The 27,900-nt window shown below is 39.1% G+C and overlaps 1 protein-coding gene across 1 annotated transcript; it reads right to left on the bottom strand.

Annotated features, from left to right (window-relative positions):
* Positions 1-5,730: 5,730 nt before the first annotated feature.
* On the bottom strand, positions 5,731-11,663 carry LOC118742575 (F-box/LRR-repeat protein 14). Its single transcript, XM_036474745.1, has one exon. It carries the CDS (start codon positions 10,184-10,186, stop codon positions 8,555-8,557), a length of 1,632 nt encoding a protein of 543 aa, XP_036330638.1. The 5' UTR covers positions 10,187-11,663; the 3' UTR covers positions 5,731-8,554.
* Positions 11,664-27,900: the final 16,237 nt, after the last annotated feature.

The following is a 27,900-nucleotide window of genomic DNA, read 5'->3' as shown; positions in this document are numbered from 1 at the left end:
AAACCGACAAGAGTGGACTTCCTTTCGGTGCATCTGCTGAGTATCTGCTGGTAAGTAGTTGATGATTGTTATTGGCATGTGTTCCTAAATTTCAAGTAATCTCTCAATTAATTATACCAAATAATGAAGAGTTACATATTTCCGTAGAGCTACCTCTATATCAGGGACCGGGAACAAAAGATATGATCGAAACAAAATGTCATTCTCGTAGTTTTGTTCCCAAGAACACAAACTTTCGGGGGTGTTTTCACAAGAACGAAAGTAAGAACAAAACCGTCGAGAAATTTATCAACGAGAATTATATAAGAAAAAAACACTGTGGACCGTTTCCAAAGAAAACGAAATATGAATAATAAATTCCGGAACGGTTCTAAAAGAAAAAAATGGGAACAAAAGTCTCCGGAACGTTCTCACAAAGAACGAAATGAGAATGAAATTATAAAAAACTTTTTTTCGAAAAAAAAATTTAGAACTAAAGTCTGACAGCGAGCGAAACGGGAACAAATCTTTGAACTATTCGTGAGATATGGAAGTGAAAAATTTAAAAATTGAAATTGAATACGCATAGTCCACCAAATTTTGCTTGTTTATAAACTGTAGTTCGGCTCCCATGAATTGTACTTTGCATAGATTGCGTCCGTTGCATAGGAAGTGTTCAACGTGAAATAAATAAATGATTGGTTTTCGCAAATTAATACGTCCAAGACTCATTTTCTTTTCGATGAAGACTGGGCTCTGTTGATAGTTTCCTAAGTCGGAATACTACGGATATAATTTCAATCCCATTGAAGAAGTGAACAAATGGTCTTTCAAACGACTTTAGCTGTATTAAAAGTTCTCTTACATTCTCTAGAAAGTTGGTTTAGATCAGAAGATCATCAACGAAGCCTAAAATTTATTTTTATTTTGGTTTTATGGTAAGCTTTACTTAGGCCGTGAAGCTGAATATAACGTCGGTGCATGCGAACAAAGCCTACGAGTAAACCCATTTGAAGTCGAACAAAGATACGTCAAGGAATTTTTTTTTGTAATATTCGATACTTACGCTCCGTCAACGCCATGCCATTTTTGTGTATTCTCCAAGCAAACCCTTCTCAAAGTCGTCTGCCAAGAACGGGTTGAAGGTAACAAACAAAGGTCTCAGATTTTTAGATTACAGAAAATCCAGACTATTATATTTACTTCAGTTCATTCTCAAACTCTGCTCCTCAAAACAGCCACCAGAAGGGGTATAATTATACATTTTTTATTGGCGAGGTAATGCTTCAAAGTAGAATGCTTCATCGTAGGGTTAAACCATACAGGCATTCTCTGTGAGTCATTTCCAACGAGAGTGAGTAGCAAAATTTTTTTGAATATTGGCAATGAAATTAAAAAATAACACCACATGGCAACTGCTAGATACAGATCTGCCGATCTCTATATCTTTTATATTTTTATATACTCACCATCATATCGCTCGTACATTCCCCCTCTGCCCTCTGCCCTCTGCCCCCTCCCACTCGCCACTCTTTTCGCAGAAAAAACTAAAGCATGACAATTTTTTTTTTTTGCATTTCCATTTGGTTGTATTTTTTGTAGTTTAATTGTTTTTTAGTTTTTATATTTTTATGATTTATTATTTCAAATTTATTTACTTCCTTCAAAATGACGAGCGTCCAAAGATCAGTCGCCAATATACGCTGACTTTTACGCCTATAGCATACAATTTTTCGGTTTTTATTTTCAATAATTTCTTGCTTGATAGGCGAACTAATTTTGTTTAATTTTTTACTTACTTACAAATATTATGCTATAACAAAGACTACTTACATACATAAACTTAAACATACATACATAAAAATAAAAACGAAGGTTACATTTGTTAACTAAACAAACTATACATAGATTTAATAGATAACTTACAGTGGTACATTATGAAAATTCATATAGTTAAAATAAACTAGATTAAAAAAAGAAAACAGTTGGCGATAGAAAAACTCAACTATGAATTAAAATAACGCTATATGTGTTGCACAAAGAAGAGGTTCTACGTTAGAAATAAGGCAAAAATGTGGTTTCGCTTTTCTTTATTTACTTTCGTTATATGTGTGTCCCCCTTTTTCGGCTTAAACTAGTCAAATGGTGGCTAACAAGAAACTAATTTCAACCCCAAATAGGTAAAAAAAAAGTCAACTTGTGTATTGCTTGCGCGTGTATTGGTTTATGGCAGAGCAACAAAGCGACAAATAATTTCCAGAAATTAAATTTTTTCTAATTTAGTTCTAGCGAAATTTCCCAACGGAAAATAAATATCAAATAGATTTTTAGTTTGGGTTCATTGAATTATTACAAAAAAAAACTGCACATTTTTTAGAGTAGTTTAAATTTTATTTTTTAAATAGTTGAAGTGCTTGGTTGTTTTTTTTTTCTTTTTGGATTTACTACAATCATACATACATAGCTTACTTAATAAAACTATTTTTTTTATTTAATTTAAAGTTTAATTTTTTATAAATTTTTATATCACAATAGAAAAGAATGCATGTTCTCTTTTTTTGCTTCTTGAATTATGGATGTATGTATGTATGTATGTGTTTGTATTTACTTAAGCATTTGCTTATGTCTTATTTAGGTATGTATGTGTTGGTTTAGTTAAACATTGTTACATTGTTTTCGTTTTGTTGTTGTTTTGTGTGTGTGTGTTTTTTTTTTGGAATTCATACTTAAACTAAATTAAACAGAACTTTACACAAACATTGGTAATCTGCGCTACATTTTCGACTAAAATTATTTGTTAAACGTTTTCATGACTTGGTTAGTTTTCTTCTATTCACTGCAGTGTGAATTACATTTATGTATGTATGTATGTACATATACATGGTATGTACATATGTATGTAGGTATGTAAATTTTTAGTTTTTTGTTTTATATGCAGCACCTGCTACTACAAAATTTTTTCGTAGTTTTTGTTGACAAGCTTTCATTTTATTTAAGTAGGTCTTTTGTGCTTTTTCCGTCTGTTTTGAATTTTTTTAGTTATTCTTTAAGCTGTCTGTGGTCGTAAAAAGTTGGCTGATTTTGATGTGCTTATAAAATTTTTTTTTTTAACATCAATGATCTGGTGTTCCAAGTAACAGTACCTCACACGCGGCTGGAGCTTTTTCAAGCTTTCTTTACTGCAGTTAGGACAGTGATGTACAAAACAGCGCCCACGGGCGAAACTCTTCAAAGCTATCTGTAGATTTTATATTAGCGATAGGTAAAGAGAGCCTTTACTCTGCTTGAAAGCTTGAAAGAGCTCTGTCCACGGGGAAGGCGGTGCCCATGACGTGCACAGAGTAAAAGCTCCCTCTGAGCATCACTCATTTAGTATGAACTAAGCGGAATAAAAATCCTTTCCATCCCCAATTGATCTAAAGCTGCTTTCCATGTGAGAGAGGTTTTACCTTGTGTACGTCTAAAAAAAAGTCTACAGAAAGCTTTAAAAAGCTTCCACCACGAGATATGTTTTACATAGTCGTCGCTGATTTAAACAAAAATTTCAAAAGTATATTCCAAAATATATAGAAAGCTTTAAAAAGCTTTGCTCGCGTTCTTTGCCTTGCACGCGTAGAGAGATTTTTTCGAAATTTCTACACATTTTGTATAAACGCGATCAGAGTGAAAGGCCTTACTAACTGTAAACAAGTACAAAATAGCAATGACGTTGTAACAACTTTCTTAAACACGGCATATCTCCAAGTGTAAAATTTTTTCTTTAAAAATTACTAACTTTGGCAGCCGGCGTATACTTATGAGCTTTCAGCAATACGCGTTAACATTTAATGGGTCTTGCTTTCGGTTAATGAACACATTGCAGAATTTTCCTACCAAGGTCCGTTTGGCCTTCATTAACGAAGCCGCAGGTATCATGGACATACTGCGTTGGGACTCTCTTTTGGACGAAACAATGTTATTGGCTGGTGGTCGAACAAGGAATCGAACCTGTGCCCAAAGGATGTTAGTCGAAATTGTCAATTGCAATTTGGAACTTCTCGCACATTCAATAAAATCAATCAACCGGTTCCTGCCAAAAAATTATCTGCTTTAAACTTTCTCTCCTCCTCCACTCCTCACTTCATTCTCCTTTCTCTCTATGTAAGCATCCGGTATATAGCTTAATCGCTTTTTGGATTACAACTTCGTAGGTGTTTTTGCGTAAGCATACAAATTTTGCTACACAGTGTAATTCATGCTTTACGAAATGTTCTTGGAGTGAAGTCGTCATACATATTATGTAGTATGTATGTACATAAGTAGTTCGTTTTGCGCTCGAAAATACATTGTTTTGGTATTAAGTACAATGAGTTCATACATTTATTTAGTATATAGGTATGACATTGTAAGTAGCGTTTGTTGGCAACTTTTTTGCATGAAAAATTTAAGGTTTGGGTACATAAAAAACGCTTTACTATGCACTTTGAAAACTGAAGGAAATTAGATGCGGCTAAGCGTACTTTTTTTTAGCCATAAAATAAGAATAAATAAAGTTAATTTTTTCCAGTTTTTTTTATGTTTTTTCTTTGTTTTGTACAACCAAATACATATATTAAATTACCATAAAAAGCTAGACATCAAGCGAATTGTCTCACAAGTGAAAACGAAAATAAAAAAAGCTAAATTTAAAATAAACAAGGCACAAAACTTAACCGCGACCAACATTGTCGAATGCTTTAATTTCAGTACTTATGTATTTGTTGTTTCATTTCAAAAATTTGTTGTGTTCTTACTGGTTTTTTGCATGCATTTTATTTTCATGCTTGGTTTGTATGTTTATACATACATACGTATGTTCACTGGCAGTCGCGCAAAACCACCATAAATTCAAAAAAAAAAAATAGATAGAATTTTATAAATTAAAAAAAAAATAATAATTTTTGTAACATAGTTCATAATGTAATAAAAAACTATATAAATCAAAGTTTAAAATTACGAAATTCAAAAAAAAATCTATAAATTTTTCATTAAAAATAAATAAAAAATAATATAATTTTATGTACAATAAAAACTGTATAAATAAAAGTTTCAATTTCTGTACCAAATTTAGAAAAATTTATCAAAACTTCAAATTTTTTTGTCAAAATTTTATTTCACAGCAAGTTCGAAATAGCTTAAAATTCTGGTTACTTTTTTTACAATAAAAACATACTTTATATGGAAAAAACTGCGCCAGACCGGCAACCAAACAAAAAAATAAAAAATTTAAAAAACAACGAGAATTTCGGGCCACTTCAAAGTATGCCCGAAATTTTCCTAAACATTTTCTTGAAAAAGTTTGAAAATGTGAATTTTTCTAAATTCCGTAGAAAGTTTGAAGCCTTTATTCTTAAAAATTGTGTTATAGTAGTTTGAACTATATTGAAATAAAAATTATTCAAGTGCGAAATTCTACTTCATAAAAAATATTAGTGGTAAGTTATGCGTGACCGTCAGTGTACAAATGCATGTACTGGATACGTAAGTATGGCTTGCTGTTTTATTTTGTTACACAGTGTACATGACAATCGTGGCAAAGCGCGCACTACTTAGGCGCGTCAGCTTTTTTTTTTAGTTTTGTTACCAGGCTGGTTTAATTTTTTCTGCTAACAAGTATGTATGTATGTGCATATGTATGTATATTTTATGCTTTGTTATGTTCTTTTTTTGTTATTATGGGAGTGTTGTTATTTGCTATTTTTACTTGTCTTGTTGTTGTTTTTTTTTTCTTTGTTTTTTTGGTTAGATACTATGGATATTTTGTTTTTGTTGTATGTACTTGCCAATGCTTTGCAGGTGTGCGCATGTTTGTTTTTGTTTAAATTCATTAAATTATTTTTTTTTTTTGTGTTTTATTTTTTTCTTTTAAATCACACAGTCAAAAGTGAGGGTCGCGCGTGCATTTACTACACCTATTGTTCTTATTGTTATTATTGTTGTTGGTGTTGCTGTCGCTGCCTTCTCTGCCTTCTCTGTGGTGGTTGTTGTTGCTGCTTGTGTTGTTGTTGCTATTGCTTTTGTGCCTTAAACCTCGCCTCGGCTTGATTTCTAGTCGAAAAAAATGAGCTCAACCTCAAAGCCACCCTCCGTGCCTCCTCCCCCCACCTGTATGCGTAGTATGTAGTGTGTGTGTGTGCCTTGCCCGTTGGCTGGCTGCGTTTGACTCTTGGACTACTGCACTTAGCGTTGAGTGGTTGTTGTTGTTGATGCCGTAGTTTTTTGTTTTAATTTTTTACTATTGTGTTGTTTTTGCTGTAGTTGTTGTAGTTTATATTGCAATTGTTGTGCTTCCGCTGTGCACTGTTGTGTTGTTTTGGCTGGCTCAGTGCTGCTTGCATTGTTGTGGACTGGCAGCCTATTGGAGGTTGTTGTTGTAGCTAGTAAACCTTATTTCTGCCGCTGGGGTGCTGGAATTTTTAGTTTGTTTTTTGTTCTGCGCTCAGTTATTCCCTGTTTGGTTTCGCTTTGTCGCGTTATTGTTGCTGTTGCGACTGATGTTGGCTGCAGTTTGAACAGCTGTTGGTGACTTTTCTTTACCAAGACCCGCCAGATCAACCAATAACAATTGCTTGTTGTTGTTGCTATAGTTATATTATTGCTGCCAAGTTCAGCTTCTGGTTTTCTGTGTTCTTTTTTTTCAACGGTCCGGCCGGCAACGCTGCTTCTTCTCGCTTCCACAGCCATGCTTCTTCTTCTTCTTCTTCTCCTTTTTCTGTCATCCTATTCGCTTCATTTCAGTAATCAAAATAATTATAAACTCTGTATTTTATGCCGGCAATAAGCAAAATTTGCAACTCTTCATTTTCACCTCAAAACCAAGGCTCGACGCTTCTATTGCTGCCACAATGTTTACCGTCTGCACGCATCTCAAATATACATACATACTATGTACATACTTTATGTGCATACCCATATGCATATTTGTGTATATATATATATATATGTATATATGGACACACAAGGCGGTCAGACGCCATTGCAAAACCAAGCCATCCATGCGCCAGCCAAGTCAAGTCGAGGACTATCAAGCCGCCGTCTACCCAGCTCTCCCGTTCCTGGCCTCATCACCGTTGCAGCGGTGCACCAGCTAACCAGGCAGCCAGTGAGTCAGTCAGTCAGCCAGCCAGCCAGCCAGCGATTCAGGCTGTTCGCAAACAACCAGCAAAGCAGGCAGACTCAGCCATGCATGCGCGCTTTAGCGGTAGTCATCATGATTCCAGAGCAGCAACATATTCATATACTCGTACATAACTACTACATGCATACATATGTACATATGTACCATGGATATAGAAAAAGGCAAACTCTTTTGTGCAAATGTGGCCATGTGTGTGTCTGTCTGTCTGCCTGTCTGCATGAAAGGCAGCTTGGCTGTGCGCGGCTGCCTTGCTGGTGTGTTGTCCGTCCCAATACCAGTGGACTGGACTGACTATTTTCTGTACGTTTGACTGCACTGCATTGCGTGTCTGACGTGGTTGTGCACAAGTTAATTGTTGTTTTTGTTGTTGTTGCCTTCTCGGCTGTAGCTGTTCTCGTTGCCACTGCCTTGTTTTGCTTGTTTTTTTTATATTTCTTTTAACTTTTATTTTTATTTTTTACTTTTATTCGATTCTTATTTTTATTTTTTAGCTATTCGCCTTTTTTATTGGATTCTTCATTGCTGTTTTAAATTTAGTACACGGCGTGTTTATGGGAAACGAAAGTCATGCATGCGTTGCGGCTACCTCTATTGCTGCTGCTGCTGCTGCTGTCGTCGTTGTTGTTGTTGTTCTTGTTGTTGCTGCTGCCACAAGCCACTCTTGTATCCGTCTGTGCGTTGGCTTTGCCTTTGCTGTTTTCTCCTTTTTAGTATTTTCAACATGTTTTCTGCTAATTTTTCCCCCCAGCTTATTTTAGGAATTTTATTCTCTCTACCATCTTTATGCATGCACCCTTTTCCAAAAAGTTTCATTTTACGCCTTTGCACTCCTGCCCATTCCCATCCGCCGTGTCCATTTGGGTCTTCCTAGCATCGAAGTTTGTCTGCCTGTGTTTGCGTACTTTTGCATGCGCGTACTCGTGCGTTTATTCCCTTCTGTATGTGTGCAGTTGTTTAGTAATTATAGCGCTCGATTCAGGGTCTCAGCCGCTCGGTCGTGCGTTCGCAGACCCATTGTTTGCGCAGGCTTGACTCCTCCTATAGCTGCGCTGCTAGCAGCTGCGCATCAGCATCCATGTCTCGCCACTGTAATCCAAAGTCGAATGCTTTCTTGAGTTCATTAGCATAATTTTTGGTTATTACTTGGCCATCATCGAACGTCTGTAATGCAGTTGAGTTCAATTTCGTAAATAACTTCACATCGCTAGCACACATCATACTTGTAAGCTTTAGCTTCTTCTTTTGCCGCTTCAATTTTGCCTTCCCCTCAATTAATCGTCTTTTGTTACGCCCATGAATCCGTTTAACCAATTTTTTAATCCATCCAATCAATTTTGAAGTAGACTCTAGTCGCCTTTGTTGCGCAAAACCATACTTTGCGCATACATTGTAGTTGTTGTTGTTGCCGCGTTGAACGCATCATCTTACGAGCCACAGTCCAAGATTTAGTTTTAACAACTTCGGTAACTTCATAATCACATCGATGCCCTTCGAGGATAATTGCGTGCAACCATACAAATCGATCGTTTTCAAATTCACCAAATCTTGTGCCAATGTCTCTAGTCCCTTGTCTGTTATGCGGCTGCATTGTCCAATATTGAGATTTTCGAGTTCTTGCAGCGATTTGGCGATCTTCAACATACCCTGATCGGTTATTTGGCACTGATTCAGGCTGAGCGAACGCAGGCGATACAGACCCTGTGCGATATGTGTGAGCGCCTGATCGCTGATCTTGTCGCAGAAACTGACATCAAGTGAGGTGATGCCGCTGCCGCCTTCGGTGAGATATGCCATGCCGATGTCGGAGATGTTGTCGCAGGAACGTAGATTGAGTTGTTCGAGTTTGGGCATACGCGCCAAGTGCTTCAGGCCGCTGTCGGTGACAGAGACACAGAAGCTCAGGTTGATGGACTTTAGTGACGTTAAACCTTGTGCTATATGACCGAGCGCTTCGTCGCTGAGCCGCTGACAGTCCTGCAGACCCAGATACTCCAGCTCCAGATTACCTTCGGCTGTCTGTTTGCTCAGACCGGCCAGATGGCCGATACCCTGATCGCTGATATGCCAACAGGAACGTAAATTTAAGTGCTTCAATTTCTTCAGACCCCACGCGATGAGCAGTAGACCAGTGTTGGTAATGTTGCAACAGCCGCCGAGTTCAAGTGTCTCCAAATTTTTCAGATGCTGTGCAATGCGTCCCAAACTCGTGTCGGTGATTTGTTTGCACAACGACAAATCGAGTACTTTGAGATTTGGCAGATCTACGGAGAAGGCGTGACCCAAATTAACATCGGCAACATTAAAGCAACCGCTCAAATTGAGCGAGACTAGTGATGGCACGCCGAGCACGAGATCCTTTAGCGAACGACGCAGCGAGAGTATCTGGACCTTCTTGATGCCACGGCGCACCAGCGAATTGAAGAGACTAGGACTGGAGCGCTTCAGATGCAACTTGGCTTCGACACCTTTCCACACGCTCTTGGCATAGGCGGCGTCGCGCCAAGCGGTGCACACCTGCGCCGCGCGTCCCAAATCGCGCACGGTCAACTTTTGGAAGATCATCTCGAGTATTTCGGGAAAGAGATTGCTAATGTGTGTACCCTCTATAGGTGGCGGACTCTCCGGCGACGCAGGCCGATGCTGATGGTGGTGGTGATGATGATGATGGTGTTGCGCATGTGCGGCCGCAGCGGCAGCAGCTGCCGCGGCATGCTGGAGGTACAACGCGGGTGGTAGTGTCTGCAGTTGGGGACGATGATGCAATGCATAGGGTGTGAAGCGCAGCAGATGGTGTGCGCGCTGTGTGAGGGCGGGCAATTCAGTCTGTTGGTAGAGGCAATCTTCCATATTCCAAGCGGCAGCAGCCAACTGTGTAGCGGTTGGAAGTACAGAGCCAGCAGCTGGACCGCCGTTATGATTACTACCGCTGCCGCCACCGCCTCCCGTGCCGCCGCCACCACCACCGCCATGGTAGTTGGTTAGCGCAGCGGCAGTTTGTAGAGAAATTGTCGTATGATGGTGAAAGGGTAAAATTTCTGTATTTGTGGCCATGTCGTCAAGCGCTGCTCGAAGTGCCGCGTTCAGACAAAGTGTAATGTAGATGGAGGGGAAGTAACAGATAAACGCGCTGGACGTGGGGCCTACTGCGGTACGCTTTGTGATATTTACTGTATGGCTACAATTGGCTTTGAAGGTCAACTTAATCCAATTGAATACTTTGGAACTTAAGTAGCGCACAGTGGCGGAGATAGCGCGATTTGTAAGACGCTGTATCAAATGCGACGCATTTTCTGTAGTTTTTTTTTTTTTTTAGAAACGCAGTTGGACGCCGCGACGCGATACGCTACGAACGCGATGTCACTTAATTCGATTCGACTTGCGCAAGGGGGCGCAATTTACACAAAGTGACGTCGGCTGTCGTTGTTGTTCTTCTTGCTCATGTATTTAGTTGATTTAGAGCCACACTTGGCGCGACTCGACGCGATGCGATGCGACGCGCTTAAATACGATTTGATACGACACGAGAAAACGTAACAAAACAGCGCGCGCGTTTGGCTGGCTGATTGGCTTATCTTTTGCCGTTTATCGGCGCTTCTACACTTCCCAGTTTATTTATTTTATAACTGTTGCTTATGCTGTTACTTTTGTTCTTACTTATGTTATTTCCACTGATTACTCGACAAGATATCGCAATACTAAAGCACAGCAGTTCCAAAATTGTAGCATTGAAAAATACTTTTTGGCTTATTTGCAATTTTTTAGCTTTGATTATTTTGTTGTTTATTACGCGACGCGACTAGTGCTTAATTGATTAGAGAATTCGCATATTTTCATTCAAATAACTGCTTATCAAATTTGAAATAATAACAGTAAAGTACAGCGGTGTTTATCAACTTTTGAGTTACACTTTCCAGTTTGCCGACAACGCTTTTTTTTACTTTCAACCGCACCGGGTGGTAATGTTTCACAGACTAAACTCGCCGACTCTATGCGTTTTAGTTTATAACTGAAAAACCTTTGGTATTAGCATTGAACTCACCTATACATGTACATAGCATGTACACCGACGCGCATGTAAACACGGTCACTCACCGCTCTTCTGAGTACATTCGCGCTATTCAGCCATTGAGGTGAATGCAAGAAACTCACGCCGAAAGAGCGCTTCACAAACATTTGCTTTCTGGGTTGGTGTGTGTGTGTGCCTGAGAATAATGGCTGAATTTCCTCACAAACCCATTCAAATGTATCCTGTATGTGTATATGTTTAGCTGCTCTCAGATAAACAGCAGTCAAGTATTGTATGTCTGTGGGTTGATTTGCCTTTGGCATTGCCTTCGCCTTTGAATTTCGCACTCTGCCCAAATTACCTACTGGGTACTTTTTCTAAGCGCTGCTGCTGAACGCTTGCCTACATCGCCGCGTTTGCCCCTTAAAAGAAAACCAGATAAGAAATTCGAAACTCTATTCTCTGTTATTTTTCCTGAAATACTGCGCCTTTAGAATATGTATAAGTATGAATGTACGTATGTACGTTTGGATGTGCATATGTGTGTATGTATGTTTGTAAATAAATTGACTATGCATGTTCGTTTGCTTATGTGCGTAGATATATCATATATGTACATATGTATAAACTGCTGTAGTTCCATGGAGTCTTGATTATTCAATATCTACGCCATCGCTCGATCTACGCTAACATTGAGAGTCGAAGTAAAAGTGTAGCGGGGGGTCTAATATTGCAACCAAGGGGAGACATACATGTACATATATGTACATATGTGTATGTATGATTAAACGTAAAAATGGTTAAGTCGAAAATTTCTAAAGTCTTACAGGAAAAAGTCCCGTTTTTTAGTAAGTGTCTTTAAAATCGTTGGCAATCATTTCTTCGCTAAAAAAAAGTTGACAACCTCTGAAATTAAAAACTAGACGCACATAAGTGTACGGTATGTAATTTAAAACGTGGAAACAATTTCTCTGTAGTTCAAAAAGTGGCAAATATATTTGCTAATTTACAGACTAGACATTAGGGTGGGGTCAGTTTTTGGTCTAAAAACAATTTGGAGGTAGCCGAATTGCGAAAATAAGTTCCGATGAAAATGTGAAAGTTTTCACTGTTGTGCCCTCTGGTGGAAGTTTTAAGAAAAAGATAAGTTCAGAAATGTATTCCTCATACCAAAAAACTCCTTATGCCTAATGGCATGTTTTTATGCAAAATTTAAGCACTTCTTTACGACACTACAGCAAAATGCTAAGAAACTTATTTTCGCAATTTGGCAAATTCCAAATGGATTTTAGGCCCATGGTTTCTGCAGCAAATTTGCTAAGGATTGCATATTCGAAAAAAAATCTCTCATACATATTGACCCGCCCTACTAGACATACATAAGCTTTTGGTAGCATAAAACCTGGATGTAAATTTAGGTAAACATAAAAATTGGACATACATTTGTGGTCAGACATAAATTTTTAGTAACATAAAAACTGTGAAAACATTTCTCTCTGGTAGTTGTGGTCATTAAAAAACTACACATAAATTTTTAATACATTTTTTTTTACCTAAAACTGGACATAAATGTTTGAAAATTTCATTTTGGCTGGACAATAAAACTGAGCAAATCTAATATGGTGGAAAACAATTTTAAGAATTATTGGATTCACTGGAAGTATGTTATTGGGGGATTTTTGGGGTGGTTAATTAGGAATTCCATCATTTTTTTTTAATTCTATATATCCTTTAAATACTTGCAACTCAATAGTTGTGGTCTGCTATTCCATATTTTATATCAACTTTTCAAAGGTAGGTATTTGATTTTATTCACCTTTTAAATTACCATAAATTCATAACCAATAACTGAATACAGAGAAAGAGGGCCCCCAGTGCGATAGAAAGACCAAGTGGAGAAGGACTTGACTTCACTTGGCATTTCCATTTGGCGTCAGTTGGCACAGAATAGAAACGACTGCCGTGCTTCGTTGAACTCGGCCAGAATCGCAAAGGTGGTTGCAGCGTCAAATAAGAAGAATAAGAATTGAATTACCAATTTTATGTCCAATACTTAAATCATCAGAGTTTATCCAATTGTTAAGTGATCAAATTATTTTTAGTTTCAATCATTCCTATAATCCACTCGGCGAAAGAGAAAGTGATAGAAGCCACTAAGGGGGTAGGAGTCGACAAAGCGCAAAGCCCATAAGTAGTGTTAGTCAGGAACTATCGATCACTCGCAACATATTCAAAGCACATAGTTGAATAGAGGACCAATTATTTACATTATGGCTAGCATTAGGACGCCATTTGTGCGATATTGAAAACAGTACCTATTAAATGTAAATGAGGAACGGTCTTCTGAAAAAGGCTAGCCAATGAATCCAGTAATGACCGCCGGGGACTCTGCTCTCACAGCTATAAGGAGAGTAAATTTTGTACAAAACCAACAATGGTTGGAGGGGCATTTTCTGAGCTGTAACAAGAGGCAAAAGGTTGGTATTCATATTGACAACTAAAATAATATTCTATGCTTGTCAAGGACTTAAGGCCCCGCCAGATAGAAATTGTTTTCTGCGTCACAGGGATACTTTTGACTGACATCAAAGTGACTTGGAATGGTAAAGAACGGAGAGTTCCGCTGGACTAACGTTTTGATCAGCGAGTGTGATTATAAAATCGGCACTGACCTGCTGGCCAAGAGCGTAGCCAAAAGAAGCACTCATAATCATCACAGACTAACTTGCGTCACGTATACATAAATATAAAATGAAAAGGAGACCTCTTGGGTTGGTGAGCTTTGCGATTGAGCCACCTAGCAAGCATGAAGAGTAAAGACCTTCATTAGCTTAAAACCATTCCTCCATGATCTCATAGTCAGACATAAAGATTTCGAGGCGGTTGAATTTGGTATAATAATGTTTTTAAGAGCTGGCATAGCAATTCTGTAATAGCTGTAATAAATTTAGTTCTTAGTCCTAAAATCATCTCCTATGTCTCCTCACAATGACTACATCTTCATCGACAGCCCAGTCAGCTATCAGGACAGCTATGGCTATGATGAAAAAATAACTTTATGTGCGACCTCAGGCTACCAGGCACCTTCAAGTATAAACTGCTAGATATTATTTCGGCTACGACTCGGCATTGCTTCAAAGAGTGAAATACGCATGGCATGTAACGCGAGTATATCAAAGGGCGCCCTAGAATATCTGGTAAATTATGACCAAAATTCACAGTGGGAAAAGAAAGAGCCAGAAAATTTTAAAAAGTGGAAAAAATCAACCAGAGGCTTAAGCCTATGCCTGGATACTCAGGACCAATTAGTGGTCTTTGTGAGACGTTATTGATCAATCAAGCACTTGCAAATAGGTTCTTGAAGGCCCTCCAAACATATCTTCATGATAACTGATTACAGTATATTTCAAAGAAAGATACGATGATCTCCATGCACAACAAGTATCAAGGATATCCTTATATTTATGGATGTAGGTGGAAACACCTTATTGCTATAAATGTCTGCACGTAAACTGGGTGGTCTTTTTAAATAACCAAAAAAAATTTCAAGCCCCGGTGGCGAACGGAAAATGTTTTTTATTGGTGATATCGTTTCTTCCCAAAAATGTTGCCCTTCCCCGGTGCTAAATGTGTTTGATGTTACACCCAACCCTTTTAAAAGGCATGTTTTTGCCTTCTTGTCCTTGTGTAGCTCACGCATTTCATAATATTGTCGTTTTAAACAACCATCTAATTTTCAGAGCACAGAATGTGCCTTTTTTGCCTTTAATTTAGAATCGAACAATAAAAAGAAAGGGGCAATCAAAAGGCAAAATTTTTTGGTAGAAATCACCATAAATTTGGAAATTTCCCTAAATGTCTTTATTTTGTGGAAGAACAAAATTAGCAGGTGCCCCCATACAAAATTTAAATGCTAATATTTTAAGGACCACCCTAATGTATATACATTGGACCGTACAGAAAAAAAAATCGCTGTGCATCACTGAGAATTATTACATGGCAATTTAGAAAAAAAAAATTTTTGTGGCCGAACGTGGGTGTCGTTTACGTTACTTTTTTCCGTCATATGTTCGACATTTACAGCGACTGTCAGTGTTTTGCGTGGGTACCTGCCGACGACGGCCTAAGCCCACTGCGCTCAAAAGCACGACGTATCAAATTCGTCGATCAACGGCCCGTGATGCAACCATTCGACATTTGCCATCGGATCTTAACGTATGATATATCTATCGCTGTTATTGTCTCGAATAAGTTCTAGTTTTACTCACCAGATCTCAGTTCCTACCACCCTAGCGTAGCCCCTTAATGCCAGTAAAATGAAACTCGCCGAAAATCATTAAACTTTTGCTGATGAAGTACATATTTCGATTTGAAGACAATTTTGATTTTTTTTGCCGAACCAAGCGGTCGCCCATTTTACGTTTTTCGTCATATCTTCGGCATTTACAGTCGGGAGTAGGTGCCACGGAAAAGTGTAGACAGGTGACCCCTAGGTTCGGCAAATATTTATTTTATTCGTAATTATCCTGCAAAATACTTTAGATTCATTCAGTGCTGTACGGCGAACTCTTTTTTGTTTCCTTGTAAGGTGGTACGGTCTAATGTAGTTATGCACATACATATATGTATGTAAGTATACCTAGCTACTAACTTAAATTTTTGAAACTTAACATATGAGAAACTGAAATTCCCCAGTTTTCAAACCCTCAGCAAGAAGCCCAACAAACAAGCAGCTCCATACATACATAGGTACTATACCTGCTCAATATATTATCCGGTTTTATTGTATTTATAATGAAACACAAAAACTAAAATGAAAAAAAAAGAAACAAATTTCTTACAGAAAATAATTTAATGCAAAGCCAGACAAAAGATGGACGGTCTTGCAAGCAAACGCTGCCCATGCGAAGGGGGGCGCACAATTACACAGCAGGTACCTCAACGCACAGTTCAAGCTACAGAGCTGACGTCAACATCATCGACGCGTCGATGCTGCAGTTCTGTGAGTGTGGCGGGGTAAACGACGATGAACGACACACTGAAGCGTTCCAGAGTACGCAGAGCACACAGCACATGAAGCAAGCAGCCTGAGCAAGGAAGATGAGAATGCAAAGTCTGCGTTGCATTGCCACTCTGATTTTACCGTCTTTTGGCATTTTACTGCGACAAACCCGGCAGTGGTGGTCTACGCCAGCGTAGGATACTAAACAATATGACGACGATGACGACAAAAGTGTGTGCAACAACAACAAAAATACCTAAGCAGCAGTAACTGCCACTTCGACTGCGTCCGAGTCTGGCATTACCATGTAGACCGTCTTCAGGTTTTGTACCTCATTTCCAAGAAACGCATACAAAGTCGCCGCACCAACTCATAGTGGCTAACAATACGCAGCCATCCGCACAGCCATCCACATACATACATATATGTATGGACATAGTATCTTTTGTTCGTTGCCATATTATTATCGTCCGTCCATACGTTTGTTTGAGGCGGCTATTGTTGTTGCTCCGAATGTTATAATCTGACATTCGTTGTTTTTTTCTTGTTGTTGTCTAAAGTTCGTGCGTTTTGTTGTGTTTGTTATTGATAGGGGACCGACACCGACAGATCGACCTACCGACCGACCGGTCGAACGTACGCACAAACACAAAAACCAAGCAAAGGGATCCCTTTTTCAATGCGTTCGAAGGTTTGAGCGCAGGATTGCTAGCCTTTCATAATAAAAAGCCATGCACAAACACGCACACACAGCAAAGACAAAGGCATATATGAATTTTCAAAACTCGAAAATCTCAAAGCAGTGCTCGACCTTTTTTGAGCTACTCTTCAAGCTGTGTACACTTAAAAAATCCCGTAAAGACAACAATAAGCAACCTAACGGAAAATCTACCTGTTAGAGGCAGCTCAGCCGTTCGTCTCGTCTGCTCGCATCCGCCCTTAGCTGAGCTGAACGCTGCCCACGGCTTCTTGCAGAAAAGTGTAAAGTCGCTGATTTATGTACGATTTTCATCGACACTCTTCTTTGGTCCCTTCTTTTGCAGCATCCTTCGTTCATCGCTGAAGCGCTCTGTGCCTGTTTATTCTTGCAGCCAGTCAGCCAGCCTAACCTGCCATAGGCTTGCAGTAAAAATTATGGAGTACGATATGCTTACTTAGTTACTAAAGCAGCTTCTCTCCTTTCGCCCTTCTGTTTCCTATACTCTTCGCATATTTTTCACAAAAGATCATCTATCGTCGCATCGTACCTCAACGCATAGCCGTCTATCGTGAATTCTACCTGCTTGGCATCCCGCTGTGCTGTGTCGCTCCGAAACAGGTTTCTTTCTACGAGTGTACGGATACAATTCGAGCGGCGCATGCATTGGGGTAAATAATAAAAGATTTTGAACTAGAAAAATTATCTTTTCGTTGAAAAATACATGGGGGAGCTACACATTGTTGGACGTGAATAAATATCATCAGCGGCACATATGCACAAACATACATATGTCTGTACTTACGAACGAAGCAGCACAAATGCCAACAATGCACAGGAACAAATACAACGAAAAAGAGAAAAAACAAAAACACCTGAAAAGCATTCATACCCCAAAAGTAAACGCAGATAATAATCGATTGCATTACGCCTAACCTGATAGTTAGTATGTGTTGAGGTTTGGGGCTAACAACAGCGCGCACAAAAACAATTCCCGTAGCGTATCAGATTGACGGTGCACTGCGCAACGCACGCAATGATCATCGATCGATTGGTCGATCGCTACGTACATACATATGTGTGCGTGGTGTGGGCACAGTGTGACCCTTCATCTAGATAATGAAGCATTTTGTACACTTACTTTAGTTACACGTTGTATATATAATTTTTTTTTGGTAATTCAGCAAAAGCAAGATAGTTACGATATTAATGCATGTACATACATTAGGGTGGAACAAAGAAAATTAATTTTTGTAATAAAAATTGTTTTAAAGGTCGCTCAAAGCGCTCAAAGATTTCCATTTATTTTGTATGGGAACAAAAAATTTTCGTAGAAATGGTATAGAACCCAGCAAATTTAATATATTTCAATCCCTGCTTCTCTTCAGGAGACTTCAAGGTTTATTTAAAACCCCATTAAAATGCGATGTGCGACCCATTAAAAATCGCGTAATATTAGAAAATAGTTTAATAAAGAATTGGGTATTCTTTGAATTCTCCAGAAGAGAAACACTTATACTTTTCTACCATATAAAATACATGGGAAACTTTGAGCGCTTTGAGCGACCTCTAAAAATTTTTTGGTCTGAAAAAAAAACGGCAATATTTTTTCGGTACATGTAAATAGATCCCTCCTAGGGGTTGAGAGCATTGAAATTACGACTTTATTTTTCCTGCTTTTCCGTCTTTTCAGTCCCCCTCCTTAAACGGGGTGGGACGTACGGGGACTCTCCAACGAGGTTAAATACCTCGGCTTAATTCTCGACAGGAAGTTGGACTGGAAGCGGAACCTTACGGAACGATACAGGAAAGCCATTACCGTAGGGAAACGATGGGGTCTGAAACCACACATAATACACTGGATGTACACGGCGGTTGTCCGACCCATCCTTTTCTATGGGAATACAGAGGGGTATTGGACCAAGTACAATGGGCGGTAACCATTTTAATCACGGGTGCCCTGCCCTCTACTCCCAGTAGGGCTCTGGAGATTGTTTTCAATCTTCTCCCTACCGATCTTTACGGTAGATATCAGGTCAGCTGCAACGCAACTAGACTGAATGCATCTCATACATGGAGAGACCTTAGGTTCGATCACCCAAAAATTCTGGGTACAATTCCTGCAAACCTACGTAAGGCGGATTACATTAGTATCAGAATTCCAGACAGAAACTGGGTAAACCGCTCGGACTTTACAGACGGGTCAAAGCTCGACAATAAAATTGGAAGCGGAATCTACTCCAAAGAACTCTCGCTAAACCTAAGCAGGCGGCTCCCTGACCACTGCACAGTTTTCAGGCCGAATTAACGGCCATAAGGGAGGCCGGCCTATGGCTTAAAAGTGGCAGAAATTGTCCACAATCTATCAGTATTTATTCTCACAGCCAAGCAGAGATTAAGTCTTTACAGTGCAGTGACACTTCCTCAAAAGTGGCTGCCGAATGCAGAAATACCCAGAACAAGCTTCCGCGAAAGCCACCATTAACGTGGTATGGGTACCCGTGTTCAGTGGAATACCGGGAAACTGCGCGACAGACGAGCTGGCGAGGGGGGAACTGAACTACGCTCAGCAAACTCTGCGCTCGGCTCGATGCAGGCCTTCCCCTTTCTTCGAGTAAGCACCGACTGAAATCTATTCTCATTAAACTGGCCAACGAACGTTGGGCGAAAGAACCAACATGTTCTTTTACAAAACATATCTGACCATTTATAAACGGAAAACGATCTAAAACTCTCATACAAATCGACCGCCCCATTATTAGCACAGTTGTCGGACTAATTACAGGACACTGCCTAACGAGAACGCATGCCCGGCGAATGGGTTATCCCGCTAACGATTTCTGTCGTACCTGCAGGGACGGTAAGGAGGTGGAGAGTGTAGAACACTATCTCTGCCACTGCCCCGCTCTGGCAAGGTCAAGACTTGCTATTTTCAATGAATATGCTTTTAGGTGTTTAGCCGAACTCGACTCTGTGGACGTCCGCGACCTTCAACGATACGTTGAGGTTAGATGATGGTTCTATCATTTGGGAAACTAAGGGAAAGAAACAAAGCTCGTTCATAGTGGCATCACAATGGGTCAAAATGGCCCAAGTGTCTCTCTCTGCCGTTCCGTGCGGAGTGACAACCACCGTAACCTAACCTAACCAAACCTTTCCCGCATGCATTTTTGGACCACGCGAATGTACGTATATGTATGTATGTATGTCTATATAAACTGTAAATGGGAACGCGACATTTTATTAAGCTTCTTATGTATGTTTTTTGTTTATTAAATGTTTATTTTTTTCTGAAAATATAACTCCTTATTTAACAAAAAAACATCTAAGTCCGAATTTCAAACTTTGTAAAATAAAATTCGACAAAGTTTCATCAAACCTTCGAGCTTTTTAATTAGATTTTTGAGAAACATTTTAAGTATGTAGTTTTGTAGCCCCTTCGAGTTAGAAGTACATACATAGCTAGTACTTACCGTTGATTTTTGGCGATATTTTTTTTTCAAACAAAATATGAAGAATTGATCTGTTTAGAAACTGAAGTAACTGTCATACATACATACATCCATACATCCATATGTTTTTACGTAGTTTTTGCTTCTTCAGCTTCAAATTTCTGTCACTCATGCTTATGGTGCCACAACTTTGTATCAGCACATCAAAAGAATGTAGGCGTTGTACTTTAGTGCGAAAATATCATAAAACTATCGAAATCGTCTCTGATGCACAGTGTGATTGACACATATTGTCACTCATAGTTACACCCAAATCCGAAAAAGATTTTCCACAGCGATTGCGAAGATGATGATGACACTATCGCAGCAGAGCACAATCCCACGAACAATAGATACCCAGAAGGAAGGGAAGAACAAAGCGTATTTATATATGGATGTACTTTTATAACTTGTATTTGTACGCATGCGCAAAGCATTTCACAACGAGTGGCAGTACGTTAAAGTGCGAATTTGGCTGATTGCAATCGAAGAAAAGTGAAACCTGCGCAAAGCCAAAGCCACAGTCGCTGTCTTAGGCTTGACTGCATCGTCATTTAATTCCTTTTTTTGGTTGTGACTAACCACAGTAATACATATTAAATTGTATGCGTGTGTGTGTATGTGTATGTGGGTGTGATTGCAAGTATGTGGGTGCTGCTCTTCGCACAGTAAGACCCCTTTCAGACACGTCAAGTCTTGATTTCAAGTCTGCTCGTTCGTATTCTAAGAAGGTGAGAGGAATGTACTCTTCGCCCCTCTTCTCACCTCCTTCGCCTACGAACCGAGCAGACTTTAAGGGAAGACTTGACGTGTCTGAAAGGGGTCTAATGGGCAGTCATAAAAACAAATACAAGTATTTATGCGCACCAACGCAACGCAATCGAGAGTGAATAGGCTTATGCGCTTACATATCTACATATATAGTATATGTAAAAATTTTAGGTTTTTAGGTTTAGGTTGGGTAATCCTACGTACATTCCCTTTAGGGCAAACTCCTAGTAACTATTTGAACAAATTGTTTTCAAAGAAGACGTCTCGTGAAAGACCAGGCTATATAAAGAACTGGACACGAATTAACCATAAGTTCAGCGTGTACTATATTAGATACTTTGGCTTTCGGTGATGTTTGAGAACGACCATCTTAAAGAGTTTTGATTGCGCTTGTCTGTCTCAGAGCGAAATCTTCCAGAAATTAGTAATGCGCTTATCTTAGTACTTAGTGAATTTAATGAAGGAACAAAGCAAACCTCGGGCATTGACCTCACCACAAGTTGGCGTCCCACGCGAACGAAACAAGAATTACGATTTATGGGTATGCACCTGGAATATCCGGAATTTCCGTAGTGGTGCCTATATTCAACTTCGGGATGTTTTTGGCTGACGTCATCTTTGTACAGGAATTGAGATAGAAGAGATATCATCACGGGAAGTATGCAGCATGTAACATCTATCATAACTGTCAAAGGACGTTCTATCCGAGAAGTCAACATATCTTTGGATGAATGCCGTGTTGTAGCTAGGGCCCGCATACACCTCCGTGCAATGAAGAATGCTCATCAGACATCGCGAGACAAATTTGACAGCGAAGGTGTACAAATAACTGCCCAGAGGGACATGTGAGTGAGAGCGGAAATCATACGAATGTACGACCTGAACTAGTTTCTCCAGGGTGCAGTTTAGATGTTGAGGTAACACTTTTGAAAGGTGACCCGGGTGACGCGTTTGATGAAGTAGGATGCAGACCAAGGCGAATTCATACTACATAGTTGGTGTTGTCAGAACAGCAGAGATTTTCTGAATTCCAAAATATGTTTTTGTTGCACATTTGTGGTAGTCCTTGCTGTCAGTGTGCGTATAATTTGTTGTTGTAATATTTTTTTGGTCTACCGATACCTCCTTGTATGATTTCGCCTTTATCCGGACCAAATAATAGGAACGAAGCTAAGCTGTTAGGTACAATTCGGTCTATTTTCTATATGCCAGAAGATTGGAATCTTAGTCCGCATGGAGGAACCTCCCTGTTGTTTGCGGTAAGTAGGGCAAGATAAGCTTTTTTATTGCTTCACATGTATAAGACCGAGACCAAAAACTTTCTCATTTTCGTTGTTGGTATTTCCGACAGTGTACTGAGTATGATGTATTTTGAAACGATTTTCCGTCATCCCTTGTAAAATTTGGTTTGTCTCCAAAACTTCATCCATTTCCTTTCTGCTTATGCACTTGGTCTGTTATTGTGTCCGAGCGCCCTCAGACTTTCCAAATCTACCATTGACCAGATTTTAGAGTTCATCAAATGTGGGAAGAGACTTTAGATAATGCAATCGACATACGTACAACACCGTTTCGTCGGTTTTAAAGCCACTCCTAATAGTACGAAGAAAAACTACATCTACGACACCCAAAAAAACTAATACTGATCATGTAGAGTAATGTTGAGCACAGCATTAAAATGCGTCCAAGTTAGGAAATACGTATCTCTCTGAGTTGTTCAAGGTCAAAAAAGGCTTTAGACAAGACGACCTTCAGTCGAAAGCAAAAGCGTTTGAAGTGGCGGTGAATCGTGACAAGGAAAGCTGAGCCTATTCGACCACTAACTTTACATTCTTTTGGCTGCGGTAATTTTATTTATTTAATTTTGAAGTCAAAGCGATGTTTAATTTCTTAAAGTTAACTATAATAAAAAACTTTCACATTTTTGATAATGAACACTTCGTTTTTAGTTATTTCGTACAACCTTTAAAAAAAAAAATCTTTTAGACACTCAAGACACCATGCGTCTAACTGGGTGATTTTCTTTATACGCCTAATTAAGGGTTAAGCGGCTCTGTAGACAACCGACAACTCAAGATTTTCGTCTGCATGTGTGTTGGTCTCCGAAGATGTTGATTGACTCGCTATGAATGCAGCTTAAGGTCTGTCTGTAGTTCATTCGATTCAGCAGCCGGGATATGGATTGATGAAGCTAGGCTTCCAACTAATGGCTGCTGATGTGCCTAAAAGGTGGGTTGGTTTAAAACAGGCATCTGGACGGGTGGTCTCTACATTATTACACCAACGGGAACTCAGCAGGATGCTATGTATAACTATTTCTAAACTGCTGAAACCGGGACGATTTGAACCAAACTGGGAAGGTCCGTCTATGGTCCTACCTGGTGGGCGATAGGTACCTACAAACCAAAAAAAAGGAATATGTATAGTGCCAAATAAGAAGCAGATGGTTAATTCGCAAGCTCTACATTTTCCTACAGGGTATGTGGATATGCGCCGAAATACAGATTTAATTCACTCTCACCTCAACACCCTTCCAACCCACAAAACAAGCAAAACCAGCAGCAGCCGTTCGACACCCAGTCTGTTAGTCACCAATCAAGTGTGGCTTCTATTTTTAAATTCATTTGTGTTGCAGTTGTTGCTATTCCCGTTGTTGTTATTGCTGCAATTGTTGTGATTGTGAACGAAGTGGAAAAAATTTGCATACGATGACGGTTGTTTGTAAGCTTTTGTCGCGCACACTTGAGCCATAAAATGCACGCTGTCATGCGACTAACCGGTCGTGACAGCTGTTAATGCACAACGACTGGGCCAACAACAACAAAAACAGCACCACTATTAGGTGTGATGGCAGAACGAACAAATATGAAATCAAGAACTACTTCGAGCAACAAGTTGGCGACCACAATGCAGCTCGCCTCAACGCTACCAGCGGCAGCAAAATCGAAAGCGCAACAGTCAGTCAGCCAACCAACCCATCAATAGCCCATCGGCGTCGCTGCGGCAGCCTGCGACCGCCACTCTAACCTAGGGATGAAACGATACCATGCTGGTATCGATACCTTTACTTGGAAGTAGTATCGTAAGAAAGTATCGATACCCGAAAAATATCAGATCTAAAGTATCGATACCTACTCGTATCATAAGTAATAAATTAATCATTCTCGGCGAATCCTAAACTCCAAATAATAAAAGTTAATAATGTAGGAACTGAAAATAAATAAAACAACATATGAAAGCAAAACTACATATATGTTTAATGATGATTGGTATTTAACAGAGATAATACCTTGAAAAAGTTTACAAGAAGTTAATCTCGTTTAACCTTAGAATCGTGAGTTGGGCACTTAGTGATGTTGAATGTCGGGCGTTTGGGAAGTCCAATTTGATTTTTTCAAGTAGGCAGATATATTGTACCTTGGTTTATAAGTTGACAAAATGCCAGGTGTATAACTCTTATAGTAAAAACGTAACGGATTTTACATATATGGTGAGTGCTTATAAAGCTTTTTGAGATTTCAACCTCGAAATCTTAAAACCTCGTTTAATTGTTTCCACTGCGCTTTCTTTGGAGTTCGTCGACATTTGCCAAATAGTTTGTGTGTTTGTGTATGTAGAGAGTTTTTGCATTTAGATTGAAGCAGTCTGCAGGGTTGAACTTTTTGGTATCTAAAGGTTTGTTCGTTTTACATAAGTGAGGATGACGATAGGCATCTGAAATCTGATTGAAATCCAAGGGACTGAAATCATGAAATTATATGGGAAATCCTCAGTGCAGTGAGAATGTACTATTAAATTTCCATACGAAATATCTGTTCTGGGCTACGTTGAACATTTTAGCTTTTTCTAAGATAACTATTTTTTGTCATCCACAGTTTGCACCCTACTCCTTTCTCTTTTGCTTCTTGTTTTTTTAATAACCGAGCTAGTCACCAGCAGTGTTGCCACAACATTTTTTTTATTTTTTACCAAAATCATCAGAAAAAGTCACCAAATTCAACAAAAAATTCCCAAATTTATTTTATGTAAATATGCATATCCGAAGACACCAAGCTTTAATTTTTATATCTGCGTGAACGCTAAAAGTCACAACAACCGAAACGCTTGGTTAGGATTTCAAACCTAAGTGCGGCCGAATAAACAAATTTGTCGATTGCGCGTTGTTTTTAGCACAAGTCTTATGGCTCATAATGGTATATTTCGCATTTGGATATAAATCTCCATCCATACATAAGCTCAGGCCCCAGAGCAACTGAAGACATGTAATCATTCACAGTGTCATGGATACGGTTCATTACAACAGAGAATTATTAGGCGCTTAATTTCCCGTAGAGGAGATGTCATTTTGCCATTGAGATCATCCGACTTGCCACCATGGGATTTATTTATAAGAATAAACCTAAAATTTTGATGCCCATCCACAACCTTCTCGGAAAGTACACGGTAGATATAGCAATAGTCACTTTCAAGCAGTTTGTTAGAGATCACGCAACTCCAGTAGCCCAGGAACGCGGAAGAACTTTTCGGCTTGCGAAACCTTCAGGGGTGCCTTATTTCTATAAAAGTAAATGCTTACGGCCCACTTCCTAATGTGGAATCAGAACTTGTTTTGACCTATGTTACAAGTAGGACCGAATCGAAAAAGCTACCTAATTGAAAAATAAGTTACCACTTTGATAATTAAGAAACAATTACCAAAGCGGCAACGCTGATCTCCACCGCCTTTAATATTTCCCGATGTTTTCAGCGCGAAGAATAATAGAAATACTCTGTACACGTCGTAGTGTTCTATTTTTGAAAAAAATGGGACAAAATCAAACGAGAAGAGATAAATTTAAAATTACTTTCAAAAATAGATCTTTTAAATTTTGTTCCCCTTTTTGGCCTGAAACCAGAATGCAATGAATTTTTTTGTTTAAGTTTTCAAAGCATATTCTTGCTGTTCGCACATTAAGTCGCCAGAATTGAAAAACTTTTTTATTTCAAATTGTTTTTAAAAAGTTACAAGCTGTTTTAGGTAAAAAAAGACAAAAAATCAAAAATTTTTACTTATGATTAAATGAAAAATTTCCTTGACCTCAAAACCAACCTTGAAAAGAAAAATCTTTGTATTTTTATTCTTCTAACTTAAGAACAGCGAGCAACGAACTTAAAGAATATATTTTAAATACATTTTTTGGTTTTCGCGACCATGGAAATGGATTCCCTGATGCAAGAACTGCAAAAATGTCTGAAAAAATTAACATCTTCAATATTTGAAGGTCGCTGTCGTTTTAACAGCCATAACAATTCCGAAAGAAAATTCGTCTTGGTATCAGGTTCCGATATGAGTATTTTTTCGATACCTACTCAATACTTGGCTCAAAAGTATCGATACCAAAATTACTTGGTATCGAACGAAATGTATCGAGTATGTACCTGTATTTACTGGTATCGTTTCCTCCCTACTCTAACCAGTAAACCAACCAACCAACCAGCAAAGTAACAGATGTAAAAATCCATTTTTATGTGCAAATGCAACTATAAAATGAATATTACAACAACAACAAAAGTAAAAGCAAAGACAGTGGCAATAAAAGAGGCAATGAATGAATGAGCCAACAACAAATGTTTTGCAAAAAAATGAAAAACAAAAGCTTTGGCCACCCAAATGTCTGTATATTTGCGCGTTTGTTAGAGCATTTTGTAAATTTGTTGGTCATGCGCCACGATTGCTTGGCGATAGTCAGCCTCTGGTTAGGTCCACCAGCTCACTCATCGTTTGCCTCATAAAACGGCAATAAAATTGATTGCCATTGTTAGGGGCGTCATAGAAGAAGCAGCACCAGCCAGCCATCTCATTGATGATGCTGGCCGATAGACAGACGGACATGCAGACATTCTAACTTTATTGTTCGGCTGTAAATATTAGTCTATAATTGCAGCTCTGCCCTTTACCCTGTATCTTTTGGAGATTCCCTGCAAACCATGCTTTCAGAGTAGTTTGAACAGTAGCGAAGCTTTAACAAATTCATAAAAAAATCATTTGCCTTTATAAAATAAACTCTCTCAGTCCGACCAATCGTGTTTGGGTTCTCTGGATTCCGGGACATTTTGGTATTGTAGGAAATGAGACTGCCGATGAAATTGCAAAGAAAGGAACATCAACCCCTTTCGCCGGAGCAGAGCCTTTCTGTGAGATAAGAAAGGAAGCATTCTTTGCCCCGGCACAGTTGGAGGAAGAGTCTCAAAGAAATCAATGCTGGGACACTCTACCAGGTCTAGAGCATTCCAAAGCACTTTTAAGAACATTCATATAACATTAAACCCTTTAGGGAATGTATGAGCCTATCAAAGAACAACTTACGAATTATTACAAGAATTCGTCCAAGTCACTGTATGCTGAACTATCTATCACCGGATCAAACTGGGAATGTTCTCGCAAGAGCGATGCAAATTTTGCAGTATGGATATCGAAAGTTCACAGCACATCGTGGAATGGTGTGCTACATTGATGCACAAACACAAAAGGCAATAGGGGGACCATTTCGCAACCGAGGGAGTAGTGTAATCTAACAGTAATAAACAACGCCCTAAGACGGCGTTTCCACGATTCTTAATTCGCTCTCCCATTCGTCATTCGCCTTGCCAATTACCTTCCGAATTACGTAATTCGCCATACAAAATTTTGGGAGCGATTTGCCTCATTTGTAGGTAATTCAGATCGAACTACCATGCGAATGACGAACGAATCGGTGCCTTCTCTAATATTTATCGGAAATATATCGAACTTTTCACCGGCCTGGTCCCATTTGCTGG

The sequence above is a fragment of the Rhagoletis pomonella genome, unplaced genomic scaffold, assembly GCF_013731165.1.
Source record: "Rhagoletis pomonella isolate Grant_MI unplaced genomic scaffold, Rhpom_1.0 Rhpom_scaffold_00007, whole genome shotgun sequence".
Lineage (NCBI taxonomy): Eukaryota > Metazoa > Arthropoda > Insecta > Diptera > Tephritidae > Rhagoletis > Rhagoletis pomonella.
Note: the sequence above shows the minus strand (reverse complement) of the source record. Positions and strands in the feature narration are given on the sequence as shown.